General features: G+C 42.8%; 1 protein-coding gene across 15 annotated transcripts in view; it reads left to right on the top strand.

Moving 5' to 3' along the window:
• Positions 1-15,721, top strand: part of TENM2 (teneurin transmembrane protein 2) — a 1,394,962-nt gene that overhangs the window by 1,294,511 nt on the left and 84,730 nt on the right. For all 15 annotated transcript variants that reach the window (XM_027545724.1, XM_027545731.1, XM_027545730.1 and 12 more), the window contains 3 exons: positions 5,364-5,483; positions 8,726-8,987; positions 9,764-10,031. In XM_027545724.1, the coding sequence (XP_027401525.1) occupies positions 5,364-5,483; positions 8,726-8,987; positions 9,764-10,031 (650 nt within the window). The remainder of the gene's footprint in view (positions 1-5,363; positions 5,484-8,725; positions 8,988-9,763; positions 10,032-15,721) is intronic.

Genomic DNA, 15,721 nt, shown 5'->3' with positions numbered 1-15,721 from the left:
GCAAGAAGAGATAAGAAAGCCTTCCTCAGCGATCAGTGCAAAGAAACAGAGGAAAACAACAGAATGGGAAAGACTAGAGATCTCTTCAAGAAAATTAGAGATACCAAGGGAACATTTCATGCAAAGATGGGCTTGATAAAGGACAGAAATGGTATGGACCTAACAGAAGCAGAAGATATTAAAAAGAGGTGGCAAGAATACACAGAAGAACTGTACAAAAAAGATCTTCACAACCCAGATAATCACAATGGTGTGATCACTCACCTAGAGCCAGACATCCTGGAATGTGAAGTCAAATGGGCCTTAGAAAGCATCACTACGAACAAAGCTAGTGGAGGTGATGGAATTCCAGTTGAGCTATTTCAAATCCTGAAAGATGATGCTGTGAAAGTGCTGCACTCAATATGCCAGCAAATTGGGAAAACTCAGCAGTGGCCCCAGGACTGGAAAAGGTCAGTTTTCATTCCAATCCCAAAGAAAGGCAATGCCAAAGAATGCTCAAATTACCACACAATTGCACTCATCTCACATGCTAGTAAAGTAATGCTCAAAATTCTCCAAGCCAGGCTTCAGCAATACATGAACCCTGAACTTCCAGATGTTCAAGCTGGTTTTAGAAAAGGCAGAAGAACCAGAGATCAAATTGCCAACATCCACTGGATCATCCAAAAAGCAAGAGAGTTCCAGAAAAACATCTATTTCTGCTTTATTGACTGTGCCAAAGCCTTTGACTGTGTGGATCACAATAAACTGGAAAATTCTGAAAGAGATGGGAATACCAGACCACCTGACCTGCCTCGTGAGAAATCTGTATGCAGGTCAGGAAGCAACAGTTAGAACTGGACATGGAACAACAGACTGGTTCCAAATAGGAAAAGGAGTACGTCAAGGCTGTATATTGTCACCCTGCTTATTTAACTTATATGCAGAGTACATCCTGAGAAACGCTGGGCTGGAAGAAGCACAAGCTGGAATCAAGATTGCTGGGAGAAATATCAATAACCTCAGATATGCAGATGACACCACCCTTATGGCAGAAAGTGAAGAGGAACTAAAAAGCCTCTTGATGAAAGTGAAAGTGGAGAGTGAAAAAGTTGGCTTAAAGCTCAACATTCAGAAAATGAAGATCATGGCATCTGGTCCCATCACTTCATGGGAAATAGATGGGGAAACAGTGGAAACAGTGTCAGAGTTTATTTTGGGGGGCTCCAAAATCACTGCAGATGGTGACTACAGCCATGAAATTAAAAGATACTTACTCCTTTGAAGAAAAGTTATGACCAACCTAGATAGCATATTGAAAAGCAGAGACATTACTTTGCCAACAAAGGTCTGTCTAGTCAAGGCTATGGCTTTTCCAGTGGTCATGTATGGATGTGAGAGTTGGACTGTGAAGAAAGCTAAGGGCCGAAGAATTGATGCTTTTGAACTGTGGTGTTGGAGAAGACTCTTGATAGTCCCTTGGACTGCAAGGAGATCCAACCAGTCCATTCTGAAGGAGATCAGCCCTGGGATTTCTTTGGAAGGAATGATGCTAAAGCTGAAAGTCCAGTACTTTGGCCACCTCATGCGAAGAGTTGACTCATTGGAAAAGACTCTGATGCTGGGAGGGATTGGGGGCAGGAGGAGAAGGGGACGGCAGAGGATGAGATGGCTGGATGGCATCACCGCCTCGATGGACGTGAGTCTGAATGAACTCCGGGATATGGTGATGGACAGGGAGGCCTGGCATGCTGCGATTCATGGGGTCGCAAAGAGTCAGACATGACTGAGCGACTGAACTGAACTGAACTGACTGACACTTTAGAAGAGCCCCTGGGTCTACAAGAGATTGTCTTGGAGCCCCACTCATTAGACTTTGGGGAGGAGACATCACCACGTCACAACTCAGACTCTGGTCCTCCCTGGGAGAGCCTGGTGAGGGTGGGAGTGGGGAGGTGTGGGTAATGGTACAGCCAATGAACTCTGCAGCCTCTTAGAACTCCTTGGGAAGCTGCTGCTGCTGCTAAGTCTCTTCAGTCGTGTCCAACTCTGTGCGACCCCAGAGATGGCAGCCCACCAGGCTCCCCCGTCCCTGGGATTCTCCCCGTAAGAACACTGGAGTGGGTTGCCATTTCCTTCTCCAGTGCATGAAAGTGAAAAGTGAAAGTGAAGTCACTCAGTCGTGTCCGACTCCTAGCGACCCCATGGACCGCAGCCTACCAGGCTACTCCATCCATGGGATTTTCCAGGCAAGAGTACTGGAGTGGGGTGCCATTGCCTTCTCTGCCCTGGGAAGCTATGTAGCCCCAATTCATGGCAGCTTTCTGACTATGAGGGTTCTTAAGGTCACCTTGGGCCAGCAACTTTAGCCTCTCTCTGTTCTGGTTTCACTAAAAATAAAATAGAAGAGGAAAAAAAATAATCTCAGCCCTCGCCTGTTTCAACCTTGATATCTTCTGGCTGTGTCACATTAGGCAAGTGATTTAACCTCATAAATTTTATTTTCTTGATTGGTAAAATTAACTTAGTAAGTGTAGATTATACTATACACAGTAATATTATTTTAATATGAGTAACCCTCAAGAAAAATAAACCACATATCTTGGAACCAAAAAAAATATTTTCTCTGCTTGTTAATTCCTAGTTCTGGGGCAGAGACTGTGTTGGTATGTTTCTTTTTAATTATGGACGTGATTCCCATTGCCAGGATGACTCTTTGCGACCTTGTGGACTGTAGCCCTCCAGGCTCCTCTGTCCATGGGACTTCCCAGGCAGGAATACTGGAGTGGATTGCTTCCAGGGGATCTTTCCTGCCCACAGACCGAATCCAACCTCTGTTACATATCCTGCATTGGCAGACAGTTTCTTTACCACTAGCCCCACCTGGGAAGTCCATGAGGTTTGCATACCATTTGATTATACTATAAATGCATCTTTCAAAGGCTCATATTCTGTTTTAATCCGCTTCTTATTAACATTTTATTTCTCCCCTAAATCCTTTATTTTCTCGTATTGTTTTCATACTCTTTCTTCACTTATGCCTTAAAAGTCAGTCTTATCCTCCTCACCAGTAGCTACCACTCCCAGAAGGCACCCTGGGTTAGAGCCAAGAAGTTGGGGAGCAGGCAGGGACTCCAGAATTTTAGGTAGACTGTACCAGCCCCAGAGATCTGGGCAAAAGAAACTTCCTTTAGAGAAAGCTTCTCTGAAGCTTTGAAGGCAGCAATCAATAGCACCACCCAAATGAGTCCACACTCCAGCATGTCGGCTTGGATCCATAATTCAGAAATGGAAAATGTTACTCCAAGACATAGGTTGAAGTTCACTAAGCATGTGAATTTCAGTGCATTATCCTCTGACAAATAATGAAGGACAAAGCTCAGAGTAAAAAAGAACTTAATTCAAGACTTCTAAGAAGGCGTTTCCCCTAGATAATGGCATACAAAAATAACTAAAATGCCTTGACTCCACCACTGTAATTTATAGAGCAGATCTCACTATCTAGATAATGTGATAATTGTTACACATCAATAATCATAAATAGAAATGAACCGATAGCATGTCTTAGCTGAATCTTTGCTGCGAATTGACTGCCTACAGATGTAGGAAGCCAGCAGCAATGAAGAATTAGAAAAATAGAGGGTAGAAATCACAGGCAACCCAGCTCTCTTTATTCCTATGGCACACTGCAAAGTCTTGTGCTGCAGGAGTGATTTAAAGAAATAACAGTTGTATTCAAAAGGAGGGGGGAAATAACTCCACCGTGGGATACATTCCCAATTTTGTTTTCTCGTCACAAGCAGCTTGTACCTTGTGGTCATCAACACACATCGTTGATTTTAAAATAGTGTCTAGGAAGGCCTGAAAGAAATCTTAGTCTGAGCTAAGATAAGGAAAGGGAATTGAACAAAAGAATTATTTTCATAAATTAGTTTTCCACTTTCAAAAGACTCTAACATTGTGGTTAGAACCAGCTAAAAATGGAATTCATTTGTTAGGCAGCCAGTCGCAGACAATTAGAGCTGTCAGTGGAACAGTCTAAACCCTCCTGAGATCATCAAAGGGTCGGAGTGGAACAGCTGGGGGGATTGCTAATAGAAAGGGAGGTGCTTGGAGAGAACATCCCTCCAGTTTTCTGGTCACTTGGGATTGCAGAAGTCAGTGCTTTCCAAAAATTGAGCGGACTTGGACAAGATTCTGGCACAGAACAGGTCAGCTTTATTACCTAGTCCAGAAATTGGGAGCATGTCCAGGAATCTGGATGCCTGAGAACCTCTCTGCCTTTGCCAAATTGCCCAGTGGCTTGAGGGCCAACAATACAGCTGCAGACCTGCCTGGTAGGCTGGAACCTCAGTGCAGAAGTGGAACTTCTCGTTCACCCATTTCTCTATGAACTCAGGAGAATTCAGGCAAAGGGAGACATGTGCATTCTCTCTCCATGGATTTTGAGTAGACTATTGTATCATGTCCTTTGCTTTATGGGATTTCCCCGAAGGAGCTGGTTGAATGCTGGCATCCTTGGGAACATTCTAGTTACTATGATCTGGATAGAGGAAAGGTGTCTGCCACAGGGGCCAAAAGTTGAGAGGGATTTCAACCACTTCCCCCTTCCCCTGCCCAAAATCAGGGTAGCAGGAATTTGATGTAAGAAAAATATATAGTTACATGGAATCCAGAATCCAAGATAGTTCTGCTAGAGAAAATATCTCTCATATTCTCTTTTCCTTAGGCTGTCACGGATTGTGAGAAATTTTATTTTTAAAGGGCAACTAAAAGAAAAACAAACAAAAAAAAAAACCCAATGTATGTATATGCCCTGGCCTTGTTAAAAACCTCTGTGTGCTTCCCTTCCTCCCCATTCCCCACTCCCTCTGTCATCCCAGCCTGGAGGGAAAAAGTAACATTGCCTTCCTCCAAAGCCAAAAAAATGAAATGAGTAGGCAGATGGGGAAGCTCTCACCCGAGGATAATACTCTCTGTGCCAGGCTAAGGCACAAACATGAGTGATGTGGGGCAGCCTAGAGCTCCGGCCAAGCAAAAGCCAAGTGATGTCAAGAAGCGGAGTGAGGCCAAGAGCAGAGGGACTGTGCCCAGGGGACCCCATTGCCCAGTAGAATGACTGAGGACACTACCCATGGATCTCAGCCCAGACTGCTCCTCAGGGAAAGCCAGCACTGAGGCACACCTCTCGCCCACAGCTCCCCCTGATCGTGTGAAGCCAGCAGTTCACATTTGAAAGTCTTCTCCTTGCTTTAGGGACCAGATGAGGATGGGGGCGTGGGGAGCTTTGGCAGAGAAGGGGAACTTGTCGGCGATCCCCACCGCCTGTCCCCTTGTTCTCCTGAGTATGGCTCAAAAGCTTGTGTTTCTCTTTCTCTCAGTTTGGTTTCTCTCATCCGAGGCCAAGTAGTAACTACAGATGGGACTCCCCTGATTGGTGTGAACGTGTCTTTTGTCAAGTATCCAAAATACGGCTACACCATCACCCGCCAAGATGGCACGTAAGTAGCTTTGTGGGGCTCCACTTACTTAGTATTGAGGCTGCAAAGAGACAGATGGTGCAATGGGCTTGGAACCACGTGCCTCCCCCTTGCAGACTGGGGGGAGACCCACCAGGCCAGATCTCGAGGGAGAATCCCCCCGCCCAGATATATATTTTTTGGTATAATCTCAAAAATGGAAGATAACTAGAGTAGCCAACCTCTCCAGGGCTGCTGACAGCCATGCTTTTTCCACGGCACGGAAATGCTTTTCACTCTGTGTGTGGGGAAGGGAGGGGTGTATGTTGGGGATAAGGTTCAGGGTGGCAGAGTCTAGAAGGAAAGGAAAGTAGCCCTTGGAACCTCACTCCTATTTTCTTTTAAATCAAAGGCCATGCCGGGTGACAGGGATCCACAGGCCTCAGTGTCCTGTGGTGAACCCCTTCTGCGTTCATCTGTGACTTTAGGAGCGGTGGTGTGTTCGCTTCTGTTTTGAGGGGGTGGGATGTAATCAGGGAAGTCTAATTAAATACATTTAGCCTTCACCCTGCTGTGTGAAGGAGGCAACCTTACCCTATTATCTTCTGATTGGAAACCCGCACCCGTGCAGCCCCCACCAAGATGAAAGCGCTGTCATTTCCTTAATCCGTTGGGCATGGAATCGCAATTTAGAGAAAAAGATAAAAAGAAGAAATCTATAGGAAGGGGAAAACACGCACCCACCCTGGCCTTAAAACACACAAAGACACACACATACACCACACACTACTGTATTCTATTTCAAATGAAAGAGGACACTGTGGCTGTAAATCTGATGCAACACTTTTTCTATAAAACTGGAGTCTGGAAAATCATAAACGAATCATGTACTCTGATTCTCGTCTTTTCTCTGGTGAAGAATCTGGTCTTTTTTTTTTCCCTAATGTCCTAAAATAGCCTTGTGGGTAGTTTCAAAAATGACCAGCCCACAGTAGCCCTATCCTATTTCTATTTGTGAGACTCAAAGAAGGCATCTGATGATTCACATCAAATTCTTAATATTCACCAGGTTTCTGGTATCTTAGATCTTATGTTCCTGCAGCCAAATCTCATTATTTGAATGCACTAGGACTGTGAGGGTGTACTGTACAAGGCTACTTAGGCACTTGTTCATGCTCAGAAGCCAGCGTTCTTGCCCTGTGAGTCCTGTGATAACACCAGAGGAGGTGTCTGAGTCCTTGGTCTGCTGTCTCTCTCACCTCACACTGCCCCATCCTTCCTCGCTGCTTCCAGACTAATTATCACCTAAATCAACTTCCCAGATCATGTATCCAACCTCCCAGATTGGTGATTCTTCAGCTTGTCCAGGTAGCAGAGCCTGGAAGTCACAGGATTTGTGTGGAAGTGCTCCAAGGAATCCCACAATCTGTTGTGTAGTGCTGTGCGCCACAGATGTGGGTGGTTCGACTCTATCAGCCCAAGGAGGAACAATGTCGCTTCAAAACATTTCACTCTCCTGCACTCCAAATAAAACACTGTCCCCAGCAGCGTGCACGCCCTAAAATAAAAATATAAACAAATTAACAGAATAAACTCTTCCACCATGATATTTACCTTAATACTCATATGCTCCCTGTTCACTCATTTTGTGTCTATTGAGAAACACCAAAACTGTTACCAAAATTGAATGAAGTCAGAGAGTCTATATATTTTCATTTGAGTTTTTAAAAATTTTTATTGGAGTATAGTTGATTTACAGTATTGTGTTAGTTTCAGGGGTACAGGAAAGTGAATCAGTTACACATATATCTCCCCTTTTTTTCCATTGGGTTTTTACTGTACTCTAGGAACTCTGCTAGGTGCTGAGGATTCTGAAGTGTGTGGAAGAGAGCACCACTGCCCGTAAACAGTTGAGATCCTGGTGGAGGAGTAAAAGGTCAAATTGAGAGACTTCTCTCCATTGACTTTCTTTTCCTTTAACGGGGGAAGAACTACCTTTATTTTACTTCACTAGTAATAGATTTCCATCTGGCCTGAAAGAACAAGCAGGAATATAGTTTAAGAACAATTGTCAAAAATATAAGAAACAGTAAGAACCATTTCATTCCAAATGCCAATAAATTTGTGTGCTGGAAAAATATGTCAGAAACAAGGCAAAATGGATGAAGGAGGTTAAAAAGTCGAAACTTCTTAACCAACAAAGACCTACTGTATAGCACGCGGAACTCTGCTTACTGTTACGTGGCAGCCTAGATGGGAGGGAAATTTAGGGTGGATTGGATGCGTGTATATGATTGGCTGAATCCCTTCATTGTTCACCTGAGACTGTCATAACATTGTTAATCAGCTATGCTCCAATATAAAATAAAAAGTTTTTAAACAGTACAGACTTCTAATAATAAAGTCCTGGAATGTATGTACAGTGTGGTAACTGTAGTTAATGATACCATATTGTATAGTTGAAAGTTGCTAAGACATATCTTAAAAATTTCAGCACAGGAAAAAAAGAAATCTTAACTGAGCGTGGTGATGAATGGATTTATGGTGGTGAACATTTCACAATATATACAAATATTGAATTATTATGTTGTAGACCTGAAACTAATATAGTGTTATATGTCAATGGTATCTCAAAAAAAGTTAAAGTTCTATGAAACCAAAAAAAGAAGTCAGAAACAGCACAAGTTGATGAAAAGAAAGCTTTCCTGAGCCTACAATCAAATCATTGTAACTCCAGTAAGTAGTAAAGACTCCTATTAGCCCAGCACAATGCTAAATGCTTTATACCAGTAGTGAGGGAGCATTTTCTGTAAAGGGCCAGATTGTGTCTATTTTAGGCTGAGATGCCATATGGTTCCTGTTACAACTACTCAGCTCTGCCACTGTACCCCAGAAATGGCTGGAGAGAATAAGTCAATGAATGGGCATGGCTGGGATTCCCACAAAACTTTTTACCAAAACAGGTGGTGGGCCGGCTTTAGCTCACGGGTCTAGTCCACTGACGTCTGCTCTGAATTCATGATGATATTTCATCCTCTCAGCCACACTGTGAAGTCGGTGTAACTATTCCCATTTCGCAGATGAAGAAATTGCGGCAACTTGCCCACAGTCACACAACTAGTAAGTGGCAGAGTTCGGGCTCGCACCCAGCCCGTCTGCTGACAAAGCCGCCGTCTCCTCCTGCCCGCTCTGCCCCTCCACTGCCCTCAGCGCGGAGGTCAGAGCACCCGCCTGGTCTGCAGGTGAGTTCAGCCCCTCTCAGTGAGCCCATTTGCCCCCTGCAGGTTCGACCTGATCGCCAACGGTGGTGCCTCCTTGACGCTGCACTTTGAGCGGGCCCCGTTCATGAGCCAGGAGCGCACCGTGTGGCTGCCGTGGAATAGCTTTTACGCCATGGACACTCTGGTGATGAAGACAGAGGAGAACTCCATCCCCAGCTGTGACCTCAGTGGCTTTGTCCGGCCGGATCCGATCATCATTTCCTCCCCGTTGTCCACCTTCTTCAGTGCTGTCCCGGGACAGAATCCCATTGTGCCCGAGACCCAGGTAGGAGCTCCGGGTCCCGGGGTGGGACTCTCGATCCGGCCCTGACCCAAACCCACTGGCCAACTTCCTCCCACCGTCTCTTTCTCCTGGGGTAAGCCAGAAACTACTATTAAGCGGGAGGGACAAAAAGTAAGGTCACAGTATAATTTATTGTCCCTGGAGAGAAAACCGAATCTCTCCTGGACATTCCAGATGTTTCCAGATAGTTGTTCAAGACTTTGGCAGTCACTGGAGCTTTTAATAGAATAAAAACGATACACATATGTGCACGCCACCTGCAAATTGCTTTTTATTCCTGTTAGTCACAGAGATACATGATAAGAGGCGCTTTAATGATCTACATCGGTGTTACGACAGAGGGCATATTACATTATTGCTTCCCTGTTGCTTTATACCAATTGTCAGTGGAAGTTGCAGGTTCATATAATTACAGCCTCTTGTGGCCTCCTTGCATGCAACTAGCAATAAAGCCTGCTGTTCTTATTTACATCTTTTGCCAACAGTGTGGTTTTAAAAAGAAACACAACAGTGACCAAGAATAATTATTAATCCAAAAATCATAACCTCAGCCCCTTCGCCCCATCGTGCAGGATAAAGTTGTGGTTGTTGGTTTTTTTCTCTCTCCTCAGCCATGGGAAGGGGTTCTTACACCCCACCCCTGTAAGGTGGGATGCTTTGGTGAGGATGATAGCAGACGGGTAGCCGTGGGTTGCATGCAGCTTAGCGTCTGGGGTGTGTTTGATGCACTGTTTCCACCTGTGTTTCCTCTCCTCCAGGTTCTTCATGAAGAAATTGAGCTCCCTGGTTCCACCGTGAAGCTTCGCTACCTGAGCTCCAGGACCGCAGGCTACAAGTCACTGCTGAAGATCACCATGACCCAATCCACGGTGCCCCTGAACCTCATCAAGGTTCATCTCATGGTTGCTGTAGAGGGGCACCTCTTCCAGAAGTCATTCCAGGCCTCTCCCAACCTGGCCTACACCTTCATCTGGGACAAGACAGATGCCTACGGCCAAAGGGTCTATGGACTCTCTGATGCTGTTGGTATGTTTCAGTTTCAACCCCTTATTGATTCTTGGATTTGGGCATGCATTAAATTGACAAGTATTTGTTGAATTCCTAGTATGTGCCAAGCACTTTTCCAGTAGTTAAGAGTGCAGTGGTCCATAAAGCAGACAAGAGTCGTCTTCCACAGACCTTCTATACCTTCTATAGTGGGTATCGAGATGATAAGCAGACTGGGAAGAAAATTTCAAGCAGTGAAACGTGCTAATATGAAAATAAAGATAAGTGATGTATACTGGGAAGGAGGGGCAAGCACGAGAGGGTTTCATGGGAGGTTCTTCAGCAGGTAGCATTTAAACAGAGACTTGAAGGTAAAGGAACCCTGTGACAAAGAGAAGAGCTGTTTTTGAAAGACAAAAATAGGCCAGCATGGCTGGAATGTGGTGGACAGGGAGACTGTGTGAGATGGGGAGAGAACTGGGCAGGGCTGGATCGTGTTCCAGAGTGGCACAGAACACACCTGGGGGACCAGGGGTTGGAGCGAGAGGGCGTCTGAACGCCACACGCTCTGTTCCAGGCTTTGCCTCTGAAGGAATCATGCGACTTCCTACTTAAGAAAGACCACCGTGAGAGAAGGGTCCTACAGTTGTCAGTCTCTGAAGAACCATGAACTGTGGATTCATATCAACCCACCCAGTATATTTTCTTACTTGTAGAAAGCTGTCTGGGATTAATTAAAATCCAGAATCCTGTATATTCTTCATTAATAGGCTTGTGGTTTTCAAGAACTGCAATAAGTTTACCAAAATAAGAAACCAGCAAACTCAGAAATGTTCACTGTAACTGGCCTCCAATGTTTATCAGACACTCCCTTTGTGCAGAGCTTTGTGCTAAATCTTTTGTCTTGGGTGACCTCTCACTAACACTGTCAAGAAGCCCCTCTCATAATCCCCATTACCTAGATGGGACAGGAGGGCAGGGTAAGCAAGCTACCTAAAGACACACACCTAGCGGGTTACACATGCTCAGAATATAGTCCTGTGGTCTGCTTCGTCAGGGAGTGGTTCAGTTCAGTTCAGTTGCTCAGTCGTGTCCGACTCTTTGTGACCCCACGGACTGCAGCTCACTAGGCTTCCCTGTCCATCACCAGCTCCTAGAGCCTATTCAAACGCATCCCATTGGCAGTGCCATCCAACCATCTCATCTTCTGTAATCCCCTTCTCCCACCTTCAATCTTTCTCACCATTAGGGTTTTTTCAAATGAGTTGGCTCTTCGAATTAGGTGGTCAAAGTACTGGAGTTTCAACTTCAGCATCAGTCCTTCCAATGAATATTCAGGACTGTTTTCCTTTAGGATGGACTGGTTGGATCTCCTTGCAGTCCAAGGGACCCTCAAGAGTCTTCTCCAACACCATAGTTCAAAAGCATCAATTCTTCAGCACTCAGCTTTCTTTACAGTCCAACTCTCACATCCATACATGACTACTGGAAAAACCATAGCTTTAACTAGACGGGCTTTGCTCGCAAGGTAATGTCTCTGCTTTTTAATATGCTGTCTAACTTGGTCATAGCTTTTCTTCCAAGGAGCAAGTGCCTTTTACTTTCATGGCTGCAGTCACCATCTGCAGTGATTTTGGAGCCCAAAAAAATTAAGTCTCTCACTGTTTCCATTGTTTCCCCACCTATTTGCCATGAAGTGATGGGACCAGATGCCATGATCTTAGTTTTCTGAATGTTGAGTTTTAAGCCAACTTTTTCACTCTCCTCTTTCACTCTCATCAAGAGGCTCTTTAGTTCTTCTTCACTTTCTGCCATAAGGGTGGTGTCATCTGAGTATCTGAGGTTATTGATATTTCTCCTGGAAATCTTGATTCCAGCTTGTGCTTCTTCCAGCCCAGAATTTCTCATGATGTACTCTGCATATAAGTTAAATAAGCAGGGTGACAATATACAGCCTTGGCATACTCCTTTCCTGATTTGGAACCAGTCTGTTTTTCCATGTCCAGTTCTAACTGTTGCTTCCTGACCTGCATACAGATTTCTCAGGAGGCAGGTCAGGAAGGTCTGGTATTCCCATCTCTTTCAGAATTTTCCACAGTTTGTTGTGATCCACACAGTCAAAGGCTTTGGTGTAGTCAATAAAGCAGAAGTAGATGTTTTTCTGGAACTCTCTTGCTTTTTTGGTGATCCAGCAGATGTTGGCAATTTGATCTCTGGTTCCTCTGCCTTTTTGAAATCCATCTTGAACATCTGGAAGTTCACAGTTCACGTACTGTTGAAGCCTGGGTTGGAGAATTTTGAGCATTACTTTACTAGCGTGTGAGTTGAGTGCAATTGCAGAGTAGGTTGAGCATTCTTTGGCATTGCCTTTCTTTAGTATTGGAATGAAAACTGACCTTTTCCAGTCCTGTGGCCACTGCTGAGTTTTCCAAATTTGCTGGCATATTGAGTGCAGCACATCTTTTAGGATCATCTTTTAGGATTTGAAATAGCTCAACCAGAATTCCATCACCTCCACTAGCTTTGTTTGTAGTGATGCTTCCTAAGGCCCACTTGACTTCGCATTCCAGGATGTCTGGCTCTAGGTGAATGATCACACCATCATGGTTATCTGGATTATGAAGATCCTTTTTGTATAGTTCTTCTGTGTATTCTTGCCACCTCTTCTCAATATCTTCTGCTTCTGTTAGGTCCATATCATTTCTGTCCTTTATTGTACTCATCTCTGCATGAAATGTTCCCTTGGTATCTCTAATTTTCTTGAAGAGATCTCTGGTCTTTCCCATTCTGTTGTTTTCCTCTATTTCTTTGCATTGTTCACTGAGGAAGGCTTTCTTATCTTTCCTTGCTATTCTTCAGAACAGTAATAAGTTATTGGAGTAACCAGTGCATTTACTGTCAACAGTATGTCAGGCTTTAGCCAATATCAAAATGATAGCTAACATCAAAAAATAGACTGAATACTATAACACACCCCATGTACTCCAATTTCTACCATTATCAACACATCTCGTTGACTCTTGTTTCTTCCTTACCTTCAGCTACTCCTCTGCCTCCTGTATTTTTCTGAAGCAAGTCCCAGACATCACATCATTTCATTCATAATATATCAGAATGTATCTCTAAAAAGGACTTTGAAAACCGAACAACATCATCATTACAACAAGGAAACAGAATTTCTTTATATCAAACAGCCAATCATCACTCAATAGTTCAATTGCCTTATGAATATCTGAAAATAGAAGTACTTCATTTGCTTGAATCAGAATCCACATAAGATCCACCTTTTGTAACTGGTTGATTTCTTCTTTTTGTTACATATGCTTCAGATATGCAGCATTATTACTTGCCTTCTGTACACACTACAAAGTGATCACCACCACAGATCTTGTTACCACCTGTCACCATGCCATTGATCCCCTTCACCCATTTGACACATCCTCAACTCCCTTCCCCTCTGGGAACCACTAGTCTGATCTCAGTATCTTTGCTTTTTTTTTTTGCTTAATTTTTTTGTTCCTTTGGTTTTTTTACATTCCACCTATGAGTGAAACCATTCAGAATGTTGCCTTTCTCTTTCTGATTTGTTTCACTTAGCATGGTACCTTCAAAGTGCATCCGTGTTGTCACAGACGGCAGGATTTCATTCTTTTTATGGCTAAGTAGTATTTCCACTGTCTATATGTAGCACAAGTTATTTATTCACTTATCCACCAGTGGGCACTCGGGTTGTTTCTGTATCTTTATTGTAAATACTGCAGTAAATACAGAGGTGCATATATCTTTTGGAATTAATGTCTTAGTGTTCTCTGGATAAATACCAAGAAGGGAATAGCTGAGTTCTCTTAAAAAATTTAAATCAATGGTTTTCCCTTTCATCTCTGAATTTTTTCCTCAGTTTTAGAAATAATTGACATACATTACTATGTAAGACATATACTATGATAATTTGATTTACTTATAGTGTGAAATGATTAGCACAGATTCAGCTAACATTTATCTTCTCATAAAGATACAGCAAAAAAGGGGAGAAAAGGGGCAATTTTTTCTTTTTATCATGAGAACTCATAGGATTTGGTTTCTCAACCACTTTCCTGTGTATCATACTGCAGTGTTAACAGCAGTCATCATGGTATACGTTATATTCCTAGTACTTTTTTGCTTTCTTTCTAGTACTTATTTATCTTATATCTGGAAATGTGTACCTTTTTACCACCTTCATCCCATTTCCCCTTTCCCCACTCTCTGCCTCTGGGAACCTCGAGTCTGATCTTTTTCTATTAGTTTGGTCCACTTTGTTTTTAGATTCCATATATAAGTGAGATCATACAGTGTCTTTCCCTGTCTGACTTATTTCACTTAGCATAATGCCTTCAAGGTCCATCCATGATATTGCAAATAGTAGGATTTCCGGTTCTTTATGACTCAGGAATATTGTGTATTGGAGAAGGCAATGGCACCCCACTCCAGTACTCTTGCCTGGAAAATCCCATGGACTGAGGAGCCTAGTAGGCTGCAGTCCATGGGGTCATGAAGAATCGGACACGACTGAATGATTTCGCTTTCACTTTTCACTTTCATGCGTTGGAGAAGGAAATATTGTGTATGTACACATATGCCACATTTTGTGTGTGTATGTATGTGTGTGTACACACTGCCATTTCTTTATTCATTCATCCATCATTGGACACTCTAGTTGTTTCCAATATGAAAAGGATTGCTGTATATTCTTCATAAAGTGTTTAGAGAAATTCACCAGTGAGACCATCTGGCCCTCAGCCTCTCTTCACTGGGAGATTTTTGATTACTGATTCAATCTCTTTACTAGTAATTGGTTGTTCAGATTTTCTATTTCTTCCTGATGCAGTCTTGATAAGTTATGCCTTTAAGAATTTTTCCATTTCTTCCAGATCAGTTTATTGGTGTGTAGTTATTCAGAAGAGCTTCTTATGATCCTTTGTATTACTGTAGTATAAATTATAATGTGTCCTTAATTTTTAATTTTGTTGATTTGAGTCCTTTCTCTTTTTTCCATAGTCTTATTAAAGATTTCTCAGTTTTATCTTTTCAAAGAACTGACTCTTGGTTTGGTTAATCTTTTCTATTGTTTTTCTGCTTTCTATTTTATTCATTTATGCACTAGTCTTTATTCCTTTATTCTGCTAACTTTGGACTCAGTTTATTCTTTTTCTAATTCCTTAAGACATAGAATTAGGCTGTTTATTTGGGATCCTTCTTAATGTAGGTGTTTACTACTGTGAACCTTCCTCTTAGTACTGCTTTTAATGCATCCTGGAAGTTCTGGTATTTGTGTTTCCATTTTAATCTGTCTCTTTTTATTTCCCCTTTAATTTCTTCTTTGATCTGTTGGTTATTCAGGAGAGCATTTTTTAATTTCCATGTATTTTTTAATTTTCCAGTTTTCTTGTTATTGATTTCTAGGTTCGTGCCACTGTGGTTAGAGAAGATACTTGGTATGATTTTAATCTTCCTGAATTTGCTAAGACTTGTTTTGTGGCCTAACATGTGACCTAAAATGTTCCTTGTACCCTTGAGAACAATCTGTATTCTGGTGTTGTTGGATGGAATGTTCTATGTGTGATAGGTCCATTTGGTCTATAGTGTTGTTCAAATCAGCTGTCCCCTTTATGATTTTCTGTCTGGGTCATCTATCCATTTTTGAGAATGAGATATTAAATCCCTAACTTTACTGTATTATTTCTCCTTTT

Source organism: Bos indicus x Bos taurus, chromosome 7, assembly GCF_003369695.1.
Source record: "Bos indicus x Bos taurus breed Angus x Brahman F1 hybrid chromosome 7, Bos_hybrid_MaternalHap_v2.0, whole genome shotgun sequence".
Taxonomy (NCBI): Eukaryota; Metazoa; Chordata; class Mammalia; order Artiodactyla; family Bovidae; genus Bos; species Bos indicus x Bos taurus.
Note: the sequence above shows the minus strand (reverse complement) of the source record. Positions and strands in the feature narration are given on the sequence as shown.